At 38.0% G+C, this 20,951-nt stretch overlaps 1 protein-coding gene across 1 annotated transcript in view; it reads right to left on the bottom strand.

Annotated features, from left to right (window-relative positions):
* The window catches only part of LOC132938215 (protein dachsous), a 134,530-nt gene that overhangs the window by 31,348 nt on the left and 82,231 nt on the right, over positions 1–20,951 (bottom strand). The window contains 1 exon segment of the mRNA XM_061004915.1: positions 369–540. Within this exon segment, the coding sequence (XP_060860898.1) occupies positions 369–540 (172 nt within the window).

The following is a 20,951-nucleotide window of genomic DNA, read 5'->3' as shown; positions in this document are numbered from 1 at the left end:
CAGCCATCTATTATAATATATTTATATTATATAAGGCTGCACCGACCGCCGTTACCTCATAAATGTGTAATATAAATAATATCCACCCATTTGTAGGCAGGTGGGTATATCAGCTATATTTAGGTAAAAGGGTACTCTGAAAAGGCGTTTCTATAATATAGGTACACGCATTTAGGTATATCCATATTATGATATCGTATAATTACGCACTCGTGAACCATATAATGATTTTCTGAGTAATAAAATTACTTAAAATATTATAATACCGTCCATCACGCGGGTCGCCGTCAATTGAATTTAATAGCAATATTATATTATATATTATGGTTCCAACGGTCGTTTATTGTTTTTAATTTTAACACACTCACCCCTGTCGGTTGCCACCACCGGAAACTCGTACAGCTTCCGGGTTTCGTAGTCCAACTGTCTGGTCAGACATATTTCACCGGTCGCCGATTTAATGGAAAACGGTCCACTGTTTTCGGACAGCGTGAAGTTCACCATGGAATTGACGCCGCAATCCGGATCCGAAGCCGACACCTGCGGGACAAAAAAAGTACGTTGTTCATTAGTAACTGCACGCGGAACACATTATTAAAATAATATTGTACACGAGAAAACAATAAACAACTATGAGCCAGAATGTAAATGTAATGTACATAACGGCGTTTCGGTACGCACCACCGGAGTGTGGCCGGAGAGAGCGCGTCACACGATTCGTATACTTATTTATAATAACGCCACGGCCGCGCGTAGGTATACGATGCGCCTTACAATATATATATCGTTTATAATTGAATTCTACGTCGTTGTTTTAACGACCCATAAAATACACGTACGGTATACTTATTAAAATAATATGTATATACAAGCGTCCGTCGTTATTTTTCGGCCAATCGAACTCGACGCGTGTCTTTATGCGCAGTGAACGGTTATAGAAAAAAAAAAAAAAAAACATTTCGAATACGATTTATACGATATATTATATTATAGGCGGTGTATAAATTATTTAATAATGTATATATTCGACGGAATCTACGGAAACGTCGACGTTTTAGATAATGCTAACGAGGATGTAACCTAACATATAATATATTATACGTGTATTTCTAGAAGAAATTCGGGTATTTGGGTACAAAATACCGACGTGCTGCAACTGGAGTTTATAATTCGTAAACAAAACTCAACCGACGATTGATTTGGTATTGCTTGTAGAACGAAACTATACGATACTTTATATTATAAAGTTTACATGGCACCCAAGGAAGTTACACCACCAAATATATTATTAGGTATACTTAATAATTTACAATATAATAATATTTCATTAATATTTTAGATATTTAGCATTATTAATCTATTTTACCATTATTATATAGGTATATTTACAGTCGAATCGTATTCATGCGATTTTTATTTAGCAACGACATAGAACGGCCAATGAAAATTTTTTTAGATTCCATACAATAAGAAGTTTTTCGTTCAGCTCATTAGAAACACATCTTTGTGAAATATTGTTTATATCAATTATATCTATACATCGTAGGTATACATCGTGTCTTTTAATATTATAGGCACGGGTTTTTAAACTTTTGAACACTATGTGTATGTGTATCTATATATAATAGGTCATGCGCAAACCTACAACAAATAACAATAATTTCGATCGTTCGATTCACGCGCACACTAATTTAAACGGGCGAGTGCACGCTGCACTAGTGGAAACCATACAGGTGGGTATACATATATAAACACAGTCGACGACAAGGCTGCTCGAACGACAAAAAACAAACCGAAAATAATAATATAATAATAATATATGGTATAATAATATAATATAATATACGAGCGGCGGACAAACACACACACACACACACACACACCACCGGTGAACGACCCGACTATACGCGTCTCCAAGATCATAAATTGAATTCATCCACCGGCCAGGAGTGATAGAGATAGATAGAGAGAGAGAGATAGAGAGAGAGAGAGATAGAGACTGAGGGACGGACGGAGAGACTCTGCAGATCGGCCGAGGCGATAACTACGCGTACCCATATGCCTTACGCGTATTTTACAACGACGAGCAACGGGTGACCGAAACGGCATCTTCAATTGCAGCTGTCGCGTCCCCTTATGGTCTCTAGCGGCAGTCCGCGTTCTGTGCGCCCGCAGAAGCGCATTCCGCGTCGTAGGCATATCATACGCGGACGAGGAGAAACGAGAGCGCTGCGGTCCACCGCCGGGTTGTCCGGTAGGTGTGGGCGACCGCGTTTCTATTATTGTAATAAATACATTATAATATGCCTAAATCGACCGGATTAATGTGAACAAAAATGTCGGCGTACCCGGTTTCCTGTTTTCGTAAAATATATATAAATTATAAGACATCGCGCTTGTTGCATCTTATCGCGACTTGTTTCGTATGGCGTTTACACGATACGTTATATATTATGCATCGTATAATAGGTGACTCGGCTGCGTCCACGGCCTGCGAGCGCGTAATAAAACGGTTTAGGAAAAAAACTCGAAAAATGCGGTTAAAAAAAAAAAAAAAAACCGAACAGAGTAAATATCATTAATTTAGCACGCCACGTCTATTATGAGCATTTTACCTATGTGTGTATATTATATACGCTGTGCAACAGTCGTCGACGAATAATAATTATCATAACTAGATCTATTATATAATGCCTATAATATACATATACTCCGTGCGTCCGGGTGCCCGTGTGTGTGTGTGTGTTGTGTTCCAAATTTATTCAATTCAGACACACATACACACACACACACACGATTTATTTTATATTTTTGAATTGTTTCGCAAAACGCCGTGGCACTGAGTTACCGATACATAAATACACAGACAGGAGGCGTGCAGCGTTTAAAACGATCATAACATATAATATACATATGCGCGATAATTGCGCCCGCGCGTAATTACACGGTCGTAAAACGGTAGCTTTAAGATTTTAAATGCCGTATAATTGCGCGTTTCGTTTTTCGACAAAACACGAACGCGCGGCTCTAATTCGGCCGCCGCCCAAACACCGCCGCCGCCCATATATTTTATAATAATAGTAAATACATTATACCTATTCATAGGTATGTATGGTATGTGCGGGTATCAGCTAAATATATAGGTACATGTCGCGTGTCGCATAATATACGCGTCGGCTTCTTTCACGCTATCGTTATTACGAACCGTTTGCGGCGACCGATTTCCCAATACAATATAATACAATATTAATATGACGTTTAACAGTATATAATATAGGAATACGCGTATATTATACGCATTGTGTTTATACGCCTACGCGTCATTTATATCATCATCGTCATTATGATATTATTCTTATACGTTAAACCTAATATATACGCGCGGTTAAAATATACGACAGTGTTGCATAATCACGTGTACGGAAAACACGATATCATATTATATAAAACCCCGGAGTCGACGAGCAAAAATATGGCCGAAATTAAATCATAATATACATATTAATATATAAAGTGCGTTAAGGCGCGACGTGCGTACTGACGGCCCGCGACCAGATATATTAATATATACGCGCAACCGTCTTACATATTATATATATTTTATATTATGGCCGGCCAGTTTCTTCTCTAATTATGTGGTCATCGTCGGCGTCGTCGTCGTCGTCTTCGCGTTTCGGCGGCAACTCCGAGCAATTTGTTACGTTTTGACAGCCGGCCCCGGCGCGCGCGCTGACAGAAAGACCCGCACGCGTGAATTATTGGTTACATTTGTGTTCGCTTGCGTGTGTGTGACCGGAGGGCGTACGGCGGGGAAAAAATGCAGAAAACAAGCATTACCGGATTCCGCGGAAAAATGTGTCCTACGCGCCAAAATTTTTTTTAAAAAACATTACATATGATGTGCGGCGTATATAGGTAAGGCTCGGTGTACGTACACGTATATTATAAAATATATATACGAGCGTCCACTGCAGCGCTTCTGTGCGCCCGGGGGTCGAGGTGAACGACACGCGAGGATTTTTCGCGAAAAGTATCAAATATATAAATCACGCGGATATCGATCCAATTATTTTCGGTGTCGTCGGTCCTCCGGTGCGCTGCGGTGCATAATCATCGCATTGTTATTTCGTATGCGAACGTCGTCGCGACGTCGTTATATTATATTATATATTATTTTATATAATACCCGTGTAATAATAGCCTGCCGCTGCACTCGAACAAATTAATCCAAACCCCCAAAATGATGTATCGGTCTCGTATATGTATATAGTCGGACCGTGTCTTCCATTTATTTGGATTATAATATGCAAACCACCGAGCGCAGATACCAATCTCCTCCATATATATATATATATATATATATATATATATATATAGTATAATACATGTGTGTGTGTGTGTGTGTGTGCATTCGTGTGCGACTGGTCGTCGTCGAGTTATTTCCTCCTCCACCGCCCGTTTCAAAGTTCCAATTATTAGGTATATACGCCGCTGCAGCAGATGATATACACACGCAGATTCCGATCGATAAACCTCGCAGACGACGTTTGAAAAACTCCATGTTTTTACATGTATATAGATTATATAGGACCATATCATATTATATGTACGAATACGAATATAAAATACCCAAGTGGATTCGTCTGGCAAACGTTTCGAGCTTTTTCCACCCCGATTGTTAAACCTATATATACCATTGTGATATTGTCGCACGATCGCGAGTCATATAATATAATATATAGTTGTACGTGACTATTATTTATACATATGAAGTGCCAAAAATAATAATATTTGTTACATATTATATACATTATAAATGTGCCGAGGAGTTGATAGTGTGGGAAACAAAGTGTTTATAGTATAAAAACGCATTATATTATAACTATACGACGAATACAATTTAGTATTATATTACATCAAATTGTATACAAACGGATGATGATCTATGAACGGATGAATGCGATGGTAATTAATTTATTGTATAGGTACATTTTATATCGATACAAGAATCGTATATTATAAACTATAATAGACATCAGAGTGTTATATCATAGCATGTCTGCTTAAGTGGCTCACCCTGTATACACCTCCGCGATGTTGTGAAATATCATTCTGACGACGACTTGCTGAGATAATTTTCTGCTACAGCAGTGCGCGCGGCCATATCGATTATGACGTTTATATTATTATACCTAGGTATAGGTACGTACGAAAACGCGTGATTGATCTCCAGCGTAGGGGTCCCGCCGAAACCGGTATTTAACTTATTTAAGTACATTAATATGTATACAGAATAATATACACACGGACATGTCGGGTAAAAAAGGTGATCACTGCAACTGTGATATTTTTCCCGGAGGAGGAGTCATTTTTTAATCGATTTCCTCGCACACCCTTCTGCCATATCTTATCATCCATCAACTACACTATTATAACATATACTTCAATTACTTCTGCGCGACTACCGTTACTATTATCACGCGTATAAAACAGCCACAAATCACAAATGATCGAACATCTATAATAGGAAACCCTTTTGTCCTAGTGGATTGTATATTATCGTATCTAACGCACGGATGCGCCGCTCAAAACACAGCTTGTACGCAGCCGATCTATATAAACGCCGCCGTCTTACCAGTTATGAACGTCGAATCCATATTTTATAGTATAACATATTAACAACAAAGATATGGATTTTCACGAAACGATACTCGTAATAAGTGTAAAAATGTATAAAAAAAATTGTATATCGTACCTCGAGATATAATAATATATTTTATATACTCTCACACGCGTTTACGTACGCCGGGGTCTGTTAACCGTAATAATATATAAACAATAAGTGAATGTGTTTACATTAAATGTATATTATGTACCTATGTACAGAAATGACCTACAGGATGAATCCGTCATAAAAAAAAAAATAAAGCTGACGACCGTCGTTTGGCTATACATACCTAACGGTCCTCATCTTCATCGCGTTTACACACAATAACGACCGAGACGACGACGGTGCAATACCCAGCGGAATTTTCACTATAGTACTATATAGTGTAAACTAGTAAAGAGAAAAAAAATCCTAATTGTTCTGACTGGGCAAACAACAGCGAACATTTCAGTATGAATATAGGTAGGATGTCGGATACGGATATCCGAAATCCACGTACCAACTCGTATTTACCGCGGCAGTAATATCGGTGTGAAAATACAAGTGTTTAAAATTGCGCGCGTCGATCGATAAAAAAAAAACGCAGGTACGTATTTAATTTGTGATTTTTTTTTTATTCGCTGCCAAACACAACACACACATAGTATATAATAGTATATATATATATATATATAGGTAATAATATATATAATTGAAATGTCCCAGTCACACGGCGGACGGTGAAGAGGATGAGGTAAGTAAAACGCCGCGCGAGAGATCTCGGTGATGCTGCAGTTGTAGCACTATATAATATATTACATATCTATACATATTCGTACGGTTGACAGGGGCCATTAAAGATAGGGAGAACACACACTCGATTATTGGTTAATTACGGTACGGATTAACACCGAACGAAACGTGTTTATTCAAATTGGCAACATTATCGGCGCGTAAAGTGTAAATGTATTTGTATGTATGTGTGTGTGTGTGTGTGTGGTTTGTAAGATTGAGTGAGCGAGTGTGTTTTGTGTACGATTGGAGCTGAAAAAATGATATCGGTCGTTTCCTGCTCGTTTCCATGCTATAATATTATACAACTCGAGCGCGTGCGCGAATATATATATATATATAAATTATACAATATACATACATATTCATATTATAAAGGCGTGATTTACGTTCGCGATTGACTATATAGTATACAGCTCATAGTATATAATGTAGCCGCAGACCTAATACATAGGTATAGTATACATTTAAATATTAGGTACCTATGTATACAATATGGAATCCATGGGGAGATGGGATTTTGCGAGGATTTGGCTGACAAAATAATAAATAGGTACGCGCAGTGAGAATGAAAAACGTGACGTGATTGAGACGATGAGTTAGTGATTTAGCACGACGACGATTTTTCTACTGTATGCGCGGTAAAACGATATATTTTTGCATATACGGACATATATTGTCAGACGACGTTTTCGAGTCCTTGAGAATAGCACCAGCTTGTCTCTTTCCGCCTTATTACACACACACACACACACATTGTTCTCCGAAGCGAAAACAGGCTACCATTTCGTCGTCTCCGGTCCATTGATGCTGCGTACTGCATGAATTTATATTTTAAACGTATATATAAATATATATGGTGAAACAGAGTGAGAGAGAGAGAGAGAGAGAGAACACACTGATTTATTAAGCCGGTTTCCATTATTATATTAACGGTGTCCGCGCATTATACACACATAGGTACGTATAATATATAAATTGGTAAGCTTTCCCGAAAGTCACCGCCGCACTAATGATTTCGGAACCATTGTTTTGACGGCACTGCAGCAGCAATTCCAGTGCATAATTCACTTTTGGGTCCGAGTTATTTACGAGCCGTGCAGGCCGCGACGAGATAACGGTTTTGCGAGCGACACAGGAGACTGGTCCCATAAAACAACTCGCGAAACAATTGCCGCCGACATTTCGCGACGGTGGAATGTGCGCGCGCCTCGTTTAATATACGCGCCCATATATATATAATAGTATATATCTACAAAAACGGCAGAGAACCATTTCCCGCGACTTTTCCTTGGATATAAACGCCGGTAATAGCAGTGTGTTATTATAACAACAATACAACTTACAGCTGCAGGCTCGCATACTATACTCGCACCCGCAGCTGCAGCACTATAGTGCACTATATATATTCACAACAAAGATATAATTATAATATATATTATTATTTTATATAAAATTATAATGTGATTTCGTTGGAAAAATGTTATGTCGTAATATACACACACGCACAACATAAAAAAAACGTTTATACGCGACTCGTTTTGGGAAAGAAAAAATAATACCAAGACACATCGCTGATGTTGTTGTTAATCGCCTCCGTTTACGAGAAACACGTAAAGAATATTACTGTCCCTAATCCATTCACTCGTTATCGCCGTCGCCGCCAACGCTATAGATAATATAGTACCACACTACAGGACACGTGCGTTAAAGTCTCTCGCGGCGCGCGGTGTCATACGAATAAATCGTGCGCGTACCGAATTCCATCACCCGTCTAGTGGCCGCTGCTAGACTATAATATATAATATATTATCATTATATATAATATACATATATATATTTTAGTCGCGACGACGAGTGGCATCGAAATTGTATAGGTACGACGTATTAACTCCATCAATTACGAAACGACTTTTCCGTATTATGAATCGACGTGTCAGGTAAACGCGTATTATATGGCGGGTAGACGGAATAAGTGAAAAAGAACCAACGCATACGGAAAACCAAAACCAGAAAACCCTTTTAGTCGGCTGTCAAAAATAATAAACATTAGGTACGCGTCGTCCTCCTAAATTAACCTCGCAAAGCAGCGTATAAAATAATATACATCTGTCGGCGGTGCACATAATATTATATTAATATATAATTGACCCTGCTGCACGGACCGCATCATGCATGAGATTTACCAAAGAGGCACGTGTATCGTTATTCAACAGATCGTTATTGTCGATGAAGCGATATTTGTACATCGAAATGATCAATATTATATGCATGTATTGCAACGTCGATTGCGATTGATCAACAGTCGGTGGATGGTTGTAGGGGACGGAGAGGTGTATCGCGTACGAGGTAATAGGTATAGGTACAACGGCGAACGCATAATATGCACAATATTATTGTGAATTTTTTTTTGAAACACCGAGATAATACAGTACACTTATATTAAATATATAGGTATAGATAAAACATTTTTGTATTTACTCGAAAAAAAATTAAATAACGATATTATAATAATACGCGAACTTATCCGAATAGTATTCGTATGAGTCGCGGTAATTTATTGGTCTGGACGATCTGAACATTTCGGTCACACGGTCCTCGCACGTTTGTGTATATTTATATATATATATACATATGCAAACACGACGACAAAGATACGGATCGATATAAATGGCATCCAGTAGGCTTTCTTTTCTACTTTTCTGGGCTGATGCGGCAGCCGCCGGTAAACCGGTAGATCTTTTAATGATTCGCACAGCTTGTCTTATATATATACACACTATATACAAACGTACTTATATAGAAGACCGAGTAAAAGAAAAAAAATTACACGAGAATTATTTATTGTCCAGAACGATGAAATTGTTAATTTTTTCATACAATTCGCGTACGTCGAATGCGCATAACATTATATAACAATGTTATATGTATTGTATATTATACATCATTGCGTGCGCGCTCATTTGTACTAAAACTTTGGCTTTGCCCACACGTGCTTATTATTATATTCTGTTACCCGCGGTAGATTCGCCAAGTCGACGGACGAGGGTTGGCTACCCTGCAGGCACGAAACTCGCTCAGTCACGAAGTTTCCACCGCAACGTTCGGGGTATATATCCGAGTATCCGACAAACACACACACACATCGCCTGCAAGAATGCGAGTATACCTCTTTATACGTATTACGCGCTATATATGTATATTCGTATTATACTATACGCATACCCCTCGTCGCGACGTGGTGCCCACAACCTGTCATTATTGTTCTCGGCGGCGGACTAATGATGTCGGACGAGCGCCCTCCTGCCATCTGCCTTTTTCATCACTCGAAGAAGAAGAAAAAAAAAACACACAAATGTATAATAATAATATTATCCTATACGCGAGTGTATTGAGTCGACGGTGCAGTGTGCACGTATACGGTGCGAGTGTGCAACACGATTTTCGTTACGCCAACGCGATAAACTTGCATCGCACACAACGGTGCGCCGCGGAGATTCGACGAGATGTTAATTCGATACGAAAAAAATACAAATCATATCGACCGCAAAAACCTCAACGGGACGCGAGTATTATACCCATATAATATAATATTGTGTTATGATATGCTATTGTGCTGCACAAAATACCTCGCGATCATTTCGATCTATTTCCTTTGTTGCGGCGCGGCGGCGGAATAATCATCATTACGCGCCATTACAATATAATATATTATGTATAATATCCGTTTCCCCACTTTGAAATTATGACGGTCAAATGACAGGTTCGAGGAACGTGTATATATATATATGCGCTCAACCCACACACATATAGATACAGTTTGTTGGAGGGGGGGGGGGGGGGTCATTAAACACCCGGAGAGACATTAAACGCGCTGCCGCGGGAATAAAATCGGTAGGTAGGACCGCGGGTGGGTAGGGGTTGGGGTATGTATAGCGGGAGGATGGAAAAATATATTATGTCGGAAAAAAAACCGAAAGTAATCATGTCCTGCACCGCACGAGGAGAGGAACCTAGCCCATAATATAATATGTAGTAGGATGGATGATGTATAAAGTAGTTATTACGCAACGCGCGCGGGTGATGGGAAGCGGCGGCGGCGGTAATTGACGGTTGTAGCTGTGGCGGCGGCGGCGGTGGCGGCGCGACGACGGCAGAGAACCAGAAAACACGACCAATGACATCGGCGGGGGAGACCGCAACGGCGCGGCGGGCAATCATTATTTTGGACTCGGTGGTCGTCGTATAGTTTCCGAGAGTCGGTATAATACACGGCGCAGTACATATATATATATTATATAGTACAATAATTGTGGGCCCAGTTCTTTGTTTCTGTGAACACATACACATATATACCTGAGGCGAGCATATAATATAATAATATATAATATGTATATAATGTATTCGTCGCATGGGAAAACGAAAACGTATAGGTACTATAAATAGTATATACCTATAATACGACCACGACGGGAGGACATGACGACGACGACGACGACGACGACGACGACGACGACGACGACGACTACGACGTCTGTTTAAAATAATTGACGTATATTATCGTGTGTGCCTGTGTAATAATTGACGAATTTCGCCGCCGTGGGTGGGTGTTCGCGTATATATTATATTATATTACTGTGTATAGATGTATAGCTGCGGAATTTGACCGCGTTTTTTTCTCGGTCGTCGCTGCTGCTCCGGTACAATATACACATGAAGACTCTATCTACGATATATTATATAATACGCTGCTCGAAAGTCGGATGGACTATTTTACGAACAGATTTTTTTCCGGGCGTGGGCACTTCGCGGCGGCACTTATAATAGGTATACCATAATAGGTATACGACGGTATTACAATACCTACGGTGTTTGTCGCGCGCGACGATCGAAAACCGAACGCGGTCGATAAAAAGGCGACGGCGGACAAGCAATATCTGTCATAATAATTCCGCCCACATACTGTGCGCTGCACGGAACGCGCGTGTCCCACAGTAGCAGTCCGGTCCAATAAATTCGAAGCGAGAGAGGGCCCACCGCCACGCGGCCGCCGTTTAAATTACGAGCCGTTTCGGAATTTATTCGTTTATAAATATTATTAAAACGACGATTTTTACGAGTTTTTTCATACATATATTAATATAATATGTATTTCTAGACTGTATAGACGTATATAATATGTGCGCGCGTGTAAAGTTTATTATTATTATTACTTTTTTTATTTTACAAGCACCTCCCCTCCCCGGTCCCGCAACAGTACATAATAATAATAATATATACGTGTGTACACCGGCCAGCAGCATAGGAGGAGACGTATCGACTCTGTGTGTGTCTCGTCGGTGTGTATACCTACATAATAATAATAATAATATAATAATAATATATTATAATGCGCTCGTGGAATTATATTATTGCACTCCGGACACCGACCGTAATAACGTAATTTATATATACATATATATGTCCCGATTCGATCGGCGATGATCCGATGGGGGGTCCAATTAATTCGCTTATACGCGTATTTAAGCCAAAACGATATAAATATTTTCGTCGAGAAGAAGTAGTCACTCTCAGTTCATTTGAATAATTCATGTACTTAGTACTTATACCTATACAATGTTGTGTAACGGTATTATATGTACCTATAATTTGACTTTTATTCTCCAAGAGATAGATATAATTGTAAAATGTGTAAAGTCGTCGATAAATGTGAGAAAATATTTCTTTACTATTCCACGATGTTCAAGACATAATCGGACCCCAAACATCACTATGTACAAGTTGTAGGGGCGGTGTAAAAATGAACATCTTGATTGAAATGGTATTCTAGTTTGCTTACTTTCTAGTTTCTATACATTTATCTTACAAAAATCTGACAAATCAATATTACTAATATTTCTAACATCAACCACCATGTTTTTCGGTTTATTTAAATAAGTTTTATTATGATGTCCTATTATTTTATGCCACAGTTAATTTTCTACTTTTTTAGCTGTTTGCACTTGTTTCTGCCTTCCTGGTAATGAAAAAGTTAATACCATACCATATAATGTGTTAATCACTTGAAAAACGGTAATAACAGTATCACCATAGATTATATCTATTTTAAGACACTACGTTCAACTCTAAAGCTCAGTATAGTCATTCAATCTTTGAAATAGACGTTATTTCTTAATTTTGATTCATAATATGAAATTTGGCTTATAATTTTCTTTACCTACAATCTCTCACTACAAACTCTTCTACAAAAGGGTTTTAACTCTACAAATGTCTAATAATTAGTAAAGTTGTCAACTGAAAATTGTGTAATAGGTACAATCATATACTATACTCATCAGTTATCTTGGCCATGTCTGGGTCCATAACCTGTTATAATTCTTGGTATGATATATTCATAAAAGGATTATTACAAACTAAAAAACAACTATTATAATAACCTATCGGCTAATGGATTTATTAAAGAAAAAACTATAATAACGTGTACCTACCAATCAATTCTACTACCTATAAAATGCATATTTGAGAAAACGTTAACGCAACAGTCTTATACGATTTTCATATTTTAGGTTACGTAGATACATTACTAAACATATAAATATATTGATCTATATCAAACATATCATAAGAACTGAACAAAAATTCGAAATTAAAATTATAATTTTTAGGAAAAAAGTATGGAAATACAAATTATGAATGCATGCTGCATCGTGGAATATAATATATATATATAGAGAGAGAGACGGCCGAATAACAAGGGATTCGTTATTCGGGAGCGGCGGCACGAGAAAAGAAATTATGGAAGCGTAGGTATATTATTTGAACCCATATAATTCGAATAATAATTAGAACAACGTGTGGCGGCGTTTTTTCCTGCAAGGGAAAAAGAATTGATTTGCGTCGCCGACGTCTGGGCCGCGACGGGTCATCGAGGACGCCGCAGACACCAGACGCCACTGCAGCCGTATATAGTCTTGTTATTACACACATATATATACACACGAACAAATTATATACGCGACCTTTTCGGGGGCGTTTCTCTTTGGAACAAAAAAAAAAAAATCCCGAAAAAATAATCCCCCGCGATGTAGATATTATATTTACGTTGTATAATGGATTTGCCGATGATCGCGAGACCCAATTTCATTTCCACAGTCGTTGCGGTGTAAAAACACACAACGCCGCGCGGTGTGTGCGGTCTCTCTGGTTTTTGCGCAAACGCGGTGGAAAAACGTCTATGCCTACAACACTATATTATATTATATATACGCGTACAATATACATACAGTACACCAAAGGTCTACATATATATACGCGCGAGAGATGATGCGATAATAAACGATAATATATTATTATTATATACATGTACACATATATATAGTAGCCGCTGCAGCAGTTGGCCTCCGCTCGGATATATCACGCGAGGCGGTGTGTGGGCGGCGGCGTATATAATAATACATACCTACCAGCTATTATATAATATAATATATATGTATTATGCACGAGAAACAAAACGACTGGCGATCGTCGCGGTCGTCGTGTGCACCGCACATACGATAATAACAATAATATAATATGTAGGTATACATTATTATTATTATTATTATTATTATAACTCGGCCCGGCAAATTATATTATCGGACAGCTATGAAATTGGCTGCTGCCGTCGATTGTCGCGCCGCATATATTACAACAATATATAATATAACGACGATAATATTATGTATGGGTAATACTACGAAGCGGAAAAACGGACGAGCGTTAATAAACGCGGTCCATATACTTATTGAGTTATACATAAACGTTTTTGTCACTGCGGCAGGCGGCCGGAGTATAATAATATGAAGGTACTGTATACATAGTGAGATTCTATATATATCGAGTAATCGCGCGGACCTGAAACGGTATACAGTGTCGATAAATAAATAAATAATATAATATAATGCGACGAATGGTGTATAAAATACACATGCTGCAGCGACGAAAAGGGGTAGGTCATCGGTAGGTTTTTTTACACCTCGCTGAGACATCGTATCATATATATATATAAAAATAGCTAGGTGCCTACATAATATTATCGTTATTTGTTATTGAACACACGGTTTGATAATGGCCTGCACATACCGCCGTTGAATTTCACAGACCGGCGAGTACTTATACAACACACATATTATAGCGACGGATAGTATATACTTATTTATTTAATTTTTTTTTTATACAATTATAATGTGCCGAGTAAATAAATTATCGTACACGATTATAACCCGTCGATTGGGTTTTATATAAATATTATGTGTATATAAATCGGAAAGGAAAATATTATAACATGTTGCGCCACTGCCGCACGAGGACTCCCCGGCCCCTGGATGGTACACATATGCGTAGTAAATATAATATATTACGCGAGAGCGTTTCTATACACAAATGATACATAATATTATAATGTATAAAGTGTACCCTTTAATCAACACATACACACGCCTTTCTCGGCCCACACGGGAACGCGCGGCGACAACGACCGTTGACTTTTCACACGCCGCCACCGCCACCGCCGCGTCTGGCCGGAGCCTCTTCGCCGCGTTATCCGGTCGGCGGCGCGAGCGTTATTAATGAGGGGCGATTTACCGTTTCCAGTATAATATTATATAGAATATTATGTCCAATATACACGACGCCAGAGCAGCTATATGTATATGCTCACCCGATAACGTCAATAATGCTCGTGGTACCTATATATTATAATATTGTATAATAATAATATATTGTACACAAAATATATACGAACGGGACGCACGACGACACGGAAACACTTAAATCCATTTAGGTATGTATAATATATAATGTATATACAATATTATATGAAGTCGATATATTATATTTTGCCCCCGCCGATGACGCACGTGGTTTGTATATATTTTTTTCTCCCGTCGGATATACGAATACGAATACACTTAATAATATATATATATATATTATATTACGCATGTACCTATATAGGTAATGCGCGTTCGGTAGTATTATAATAGCGACGTCGGCGACCATAATATATACAACAATAACAATATTATAATAATATAGGTATATAATGGTACTCGCGTATACATGTCATACCTGCTATATAATAACATATTATATGTACCGCCTAAGTACGGATGACGATTATTATTATTTTGATATAACGCGAGGGTGGTGCGGCGTTGTCGCTGCACACTCGGCGGCATACCTATATATATATTATACGTGTACGCGATTGCAGCGATCTTATCTCGGAACCGGCGCACATATATGCGCAGTGTACCTATACGAGAGAGAGAGAGAGAGAGAGAGAGAGACGCGCGCGCGCTCGTACAATTTGTCCCGAACAATTAGCGTCTGATATTATGGCCGACGACGTGTATTTATTGTATGCATATAATATAACATTGGAAACAATGTGCAGTACACATTCGCGCGAGAGCGCGTATTATATACGAATATATAATAATATATATATATGTATATTATTATATATGAAAAAAAAAGGGTAATGTAGGTATATATTATAATATTATGTAAAAATGAGAAATATATAAAAACTGCGGTGCGAGGCGGACAATGGGGTCTCGTCGTCGAAGGGGAAGAGCTACGGTGAATATATGCTGTATATTATGTGTGTATGAGACAATGTGGTTCGCAAGGTGTCGCGCGAGGGTTACTGGCGGCGGTGGTGGTGGTGGTGGTCGTTGTCGTCGTCGTCGTAGTCGTACATGCAGAGTCGTTCATTGTTCTTTCGATTATTACGGTCGACCCGAAGGGTCAGTCGGCAGGAGAGGATCGATGAAATATTCTTTCCGATGAGAAAATATGCGTATGGAAATAATGGTAATTACTAAATGTATATATAAAGGTACCTATATATGCATACACACACACACACACACACACACACACAACACCACCGCATGTTCGCGAATGCGAACAACAAAGCATATATCATCATATACCTACTGTAAATCCTTATAATGCATTATATATAGTTATATACGCAACAACGGTGCGGGTTGCAACGAATTTGTCGGAATTCCGTTGGGAAATTTCGTTCGCGTTGAATATAATATTGTAATATAGCTGCAACCTGCATCAGGTACGATACTATAATATATCATAATAAAAATATAAAATATACGCGTATAAGAAAATAATAAAAAATTTTAACGCCAAATATTTAAGATGCATTATAATGACGCAATAAAATATAAAGTTGGATGACTTGAAATGGCTTTAGGAGGGCTAAAACCACCCTATTTAAATCTTGGTAACACTTAAGCATTTGTACTGCTGCAGCTTATAGAATATAATATTATGATAATAATATGACGATATATTATATTATATGTATTGAAACGCTTGCGGACTTTACCTGATGGCCATCCCCCTCGTCAACAAATACACACTCACAGTACGTAGATATATACATAATATTATTATAATATACAATATAGTGTATTGAATATACAGTTAAATTGGTTTTCCCGGCTTTACACAAAATAATATTATATTATCAAATTATATACACAGGTGCGGGACAAGAGACGAAACAATGGGATTATCGACCGCAATACACATATATATATATATATATGCGGTACGCACTACACATATAGGTACACGGGTACACACACATATATAATCATACGATATGCCGGGGCCGCGGGTATACACGTCGGAAAACTAAAATATCATTCCTGTGTAATTACGGTGTGCGGTTTGTGTTGTTTTGTGTGTACGCCACAGCAACAGTTTCTATATAAATATAGATATATAGATATAAGCTGGTACTTTGAAATTTTCATGGCCAGTCCTTATTCCGGAATACATTAGAGTCCGTAATTACGGTAAAGAATGTAATGGCCTTTATTTCTTGCATGGTCCAGTCCACACACACACACACACACACCGCAGCACCGAATAAATCGAACGGACGCTCCGTGTCCAGGCTATGTTATCATCTCTGCTGCAGCGTGTACCGCGCATTACCTATACACACACGCAGAATTTATGACGCTTCTCATATTTATATGTGGGTACCGACGTGAGTGAGTGCAATGTAAAATGTACTCGGTTACAGCCCTCGAGTAGTATTTGTGTACATATATATAGGTACTGTAGATATTGCGACCTATGTAACCTTGTCCACGCCGCGGTGTCGGGGCGCTCTGCGTGATACTGCAGCTGCAGTGGTACACGCCGAGTGTAGTTTAAGGGTTGAGGAGTTTGGTCGTTCGAATCACTCAAAAGTTATTTAAAAAGAATATCACAAGTTAACAGTTCAAAATAGTCCAAAAGGATCTATAATCTGTATTATGATACGACATTTTCCGCATTATTAAAAGTGTAGAAAATAAAATATCGCCCCTCGTAAAATGTGTACCGGTACGTTTTTTTCATTTTGTTTTTCAATACATGCGATCGAAACGACCCATCGTTCGAACGCATACACATATATATATAAGTAGCCTAAGTAGATGATACTTAGACGCTCAGTACCTATACATGAATAGTCATTGTAGGCACTATATATATATACATATATAATGTATTATAGGTTTTTATAAGTGGACAGAGCGATGATGCAAAATCGTTATAAAACACGCACAGACACTCGCGTTATGATTCACAGCGAGTATATTATAATCTACGACGAAGACGACGGCGTAGGTATACATATTACTATTATATTCTGTTGAGCTCGCGCGGCCATTATCGCGCGCGGTCTTTGACCGACGACGGTTTACGACGAGACTTACGGTAAAATATACGCTCATATAATACCTATATAGGTACGTAGGTACCTATAATATATATCGATATCGAAAACGTATAAATTCGATTGTCGTTTGAGTCGTATATATGCATATATACACAAACTGCAGCGCCCCGAGTGCTGCTGATGGTGCGCGGCACACTGTACGTGGGATTTATAAACTCTTCCGCGACGCATATTTTATTGCCTCTCGCGCGTGGTATATACCTACCCAATATATTTATGCACATAATAGGTACGCAATAATATGATTTACACGACGTTGAACATATATTACATGTATAATGTGTGTATGTATCATTGTATCTATAACTATATATGTAGGAACGTCGACGGGTTTAATGAGCGATCCGACGCTTGTATATCATATAGATAATGGTATTATATGAGTACACATTGCGCATAAATATAAATAGAATACCTATATTATATATAATAAAAAAAATCTGTATAAAGCCCTGATGTGACGGAATTCACCCTGGTGCAATGTACCTATATATGTTGACAACGCGTAAACTCGGTATTTTTAGTTCATGGTGGTAGGGGGTGTACATAGTTCTTTACTTCCCCGTTCATAGTTACATCACTCAAATACACAATTACCACTTTCAGCGACAATAATAATAATTAATTTTACCGTCGTTATATCGATCAAAGACGACGGCCGCAAGACCTAACCGCCATTAAATAAAAATTTAAATGAATTTCAAAGTAATATAGGTAATAATGGTTCGGCGCGATTGCCACACTATATATTATGATGTAGGTACATACAAAGTACAACTATTAATCTGTATCAAACGCATAATAATCAAATTAAAAAAAACGCCATTGTAACAAATATTTGTGCGGTCAAAACAATATTATTCAGGTATCTATACCATGAATATACCTATATATAATAAAGTTTGATCTATTATAAAATAGTTTTGAGGAAGTGCCCTGCCCAGGGTTGCACCACGGACGTCGACCATTCTGCAATATAGCACGCGTGTATACATAAATACTACCTATATACATTTATGTATATATAGAACTATATATAATATATAGAAGACTCGACCGAAGGGGTGCAGATATTTCGACGCGAATACCGCGTGCGTGCTTTGTGCATGCGCGTATTTTAAATAATATTCTGCGACCTACGGCGGGCGGCTCTCACAGGTATGCATATATTTTGTATTTGCATACATATCTATTATTATTATTATAATGTACGAAAAAATAATAATAATAATAATAACACAATAAACAAAAATGGCGTACCCGTGCGTATATAGATAAATAATCGCGGTACCCCCACCGGGTTGGTGCAGGCGCGCGCACGCATTATAATATATAATATATAATTACGAGCGTGAACGACGGCGGCGCGGCATCGGGTCCTAATGAAAAATTGCGCGTCCGGTCGGCGCGTAATTAGTGCCGCCGCCGCCGCCTCCGTGCGGTGGGGACCCGAAGTTCGTCCATTGGGCGGCCGTCGCGATCCCGGCACGTCTATTGGCCGACTCGCGGATAATGAGCGGTGGCATTACGGCTGGGGCACCGCCGACGCCGTCTGTCGCGTAAATATACTCATACATATTACATGTGTGTGTGTGTGTGTGTGTGTGTGTGATGATGATTATAATAATAATAATACATGTAACTCGCGTGTCTTACAACTATATACAGAAATGTGTGTGGAAATGCGTTGGCCACAACTACCCTTATTGATTTGTGGTGATCGCCGACGATTATTTAACACGCGTTTTACTAAGTGTAGATCCGCGTTCCCAGAATCCAGATAACGCGTCTTATATGTTCTACGTATATATAACTATCTGTACGACGAATGCATATTTTTATACATTTTGTATTATGTATGGGTAGGTATTTAGGTTTAACGCGCGCGGTTTATACACACCGAGGACACAGCTTTTACGAGCGCAACAATTTCGATCGACGAGTATATATATATTCAGGTGCCAGGTATACATCGACATGATATCTAATGCAATTACACGTTTTTGATATTAAAGCAACGCTACCAATATATATTTCATTATATTGCTATATAGGTATATTATATATATGTATATACATATAAATTAATTCGACGATATTTCGATAAGTATATATAGTTGAGTAAAACGCAAATGAACGGCCAAATTACCCATATTTATCTACATATATAGGTATATAATATAATAGATTCGATCTCGTAAATATACCTTCCTATAATACGTGTATCATAGTATGTACTATAATATTCGCGTATCTATTCGAAACGATCTGCGAAATCTTATAATATTATTACGGATCAATTAAATTATGCGTTCAAACTGTTTACAACTATATATATATATATATACCTTTTGGCTATTTGAATTTGAAATCGGATTAGTTATAAAATGTATGATAGTTATATATTATATAATATTATATGCTTATTCGTTGTATAAAAATATTTTTTTTTAGTGTTTATAGGTGTCCTCTATACGAAATATATCTATATTTACATGACTTTTTATTTTTGCATACAACGAAATAAGTATGTATAATATAATATGTCTGATGATTAATAAATTTAAAAACGATGTATAGGTATAGGTAACATTTTCTTTTTTTTAAATTTTTATTAGAGAATATACAATCTATACACAATAGCATAATAGGAATATGTGCTACAATAAATTTAGAACATGAATAGGGTGAGGAAAGAAACCATCT

The sequence above is a fragment of the Metopolophium dirhodum genome, chromosome 2 (assembly GCF_019925205.1).
Source record: "Metopolophium dirhodum isolate CAU chromosome 2, ASM1992520v1, whole genome shotgun sequence".
NCBI lineage: Eukaryota > Metazoa > Arthropoda > Insecta > Hemiptera > Aphididae > Metopolophium > Metopolophium dirhodum.
Note: the sequence above shows the minus strand (reverse complement) of the source record. Positions and strands in the feature narration are given on the sequence as shown.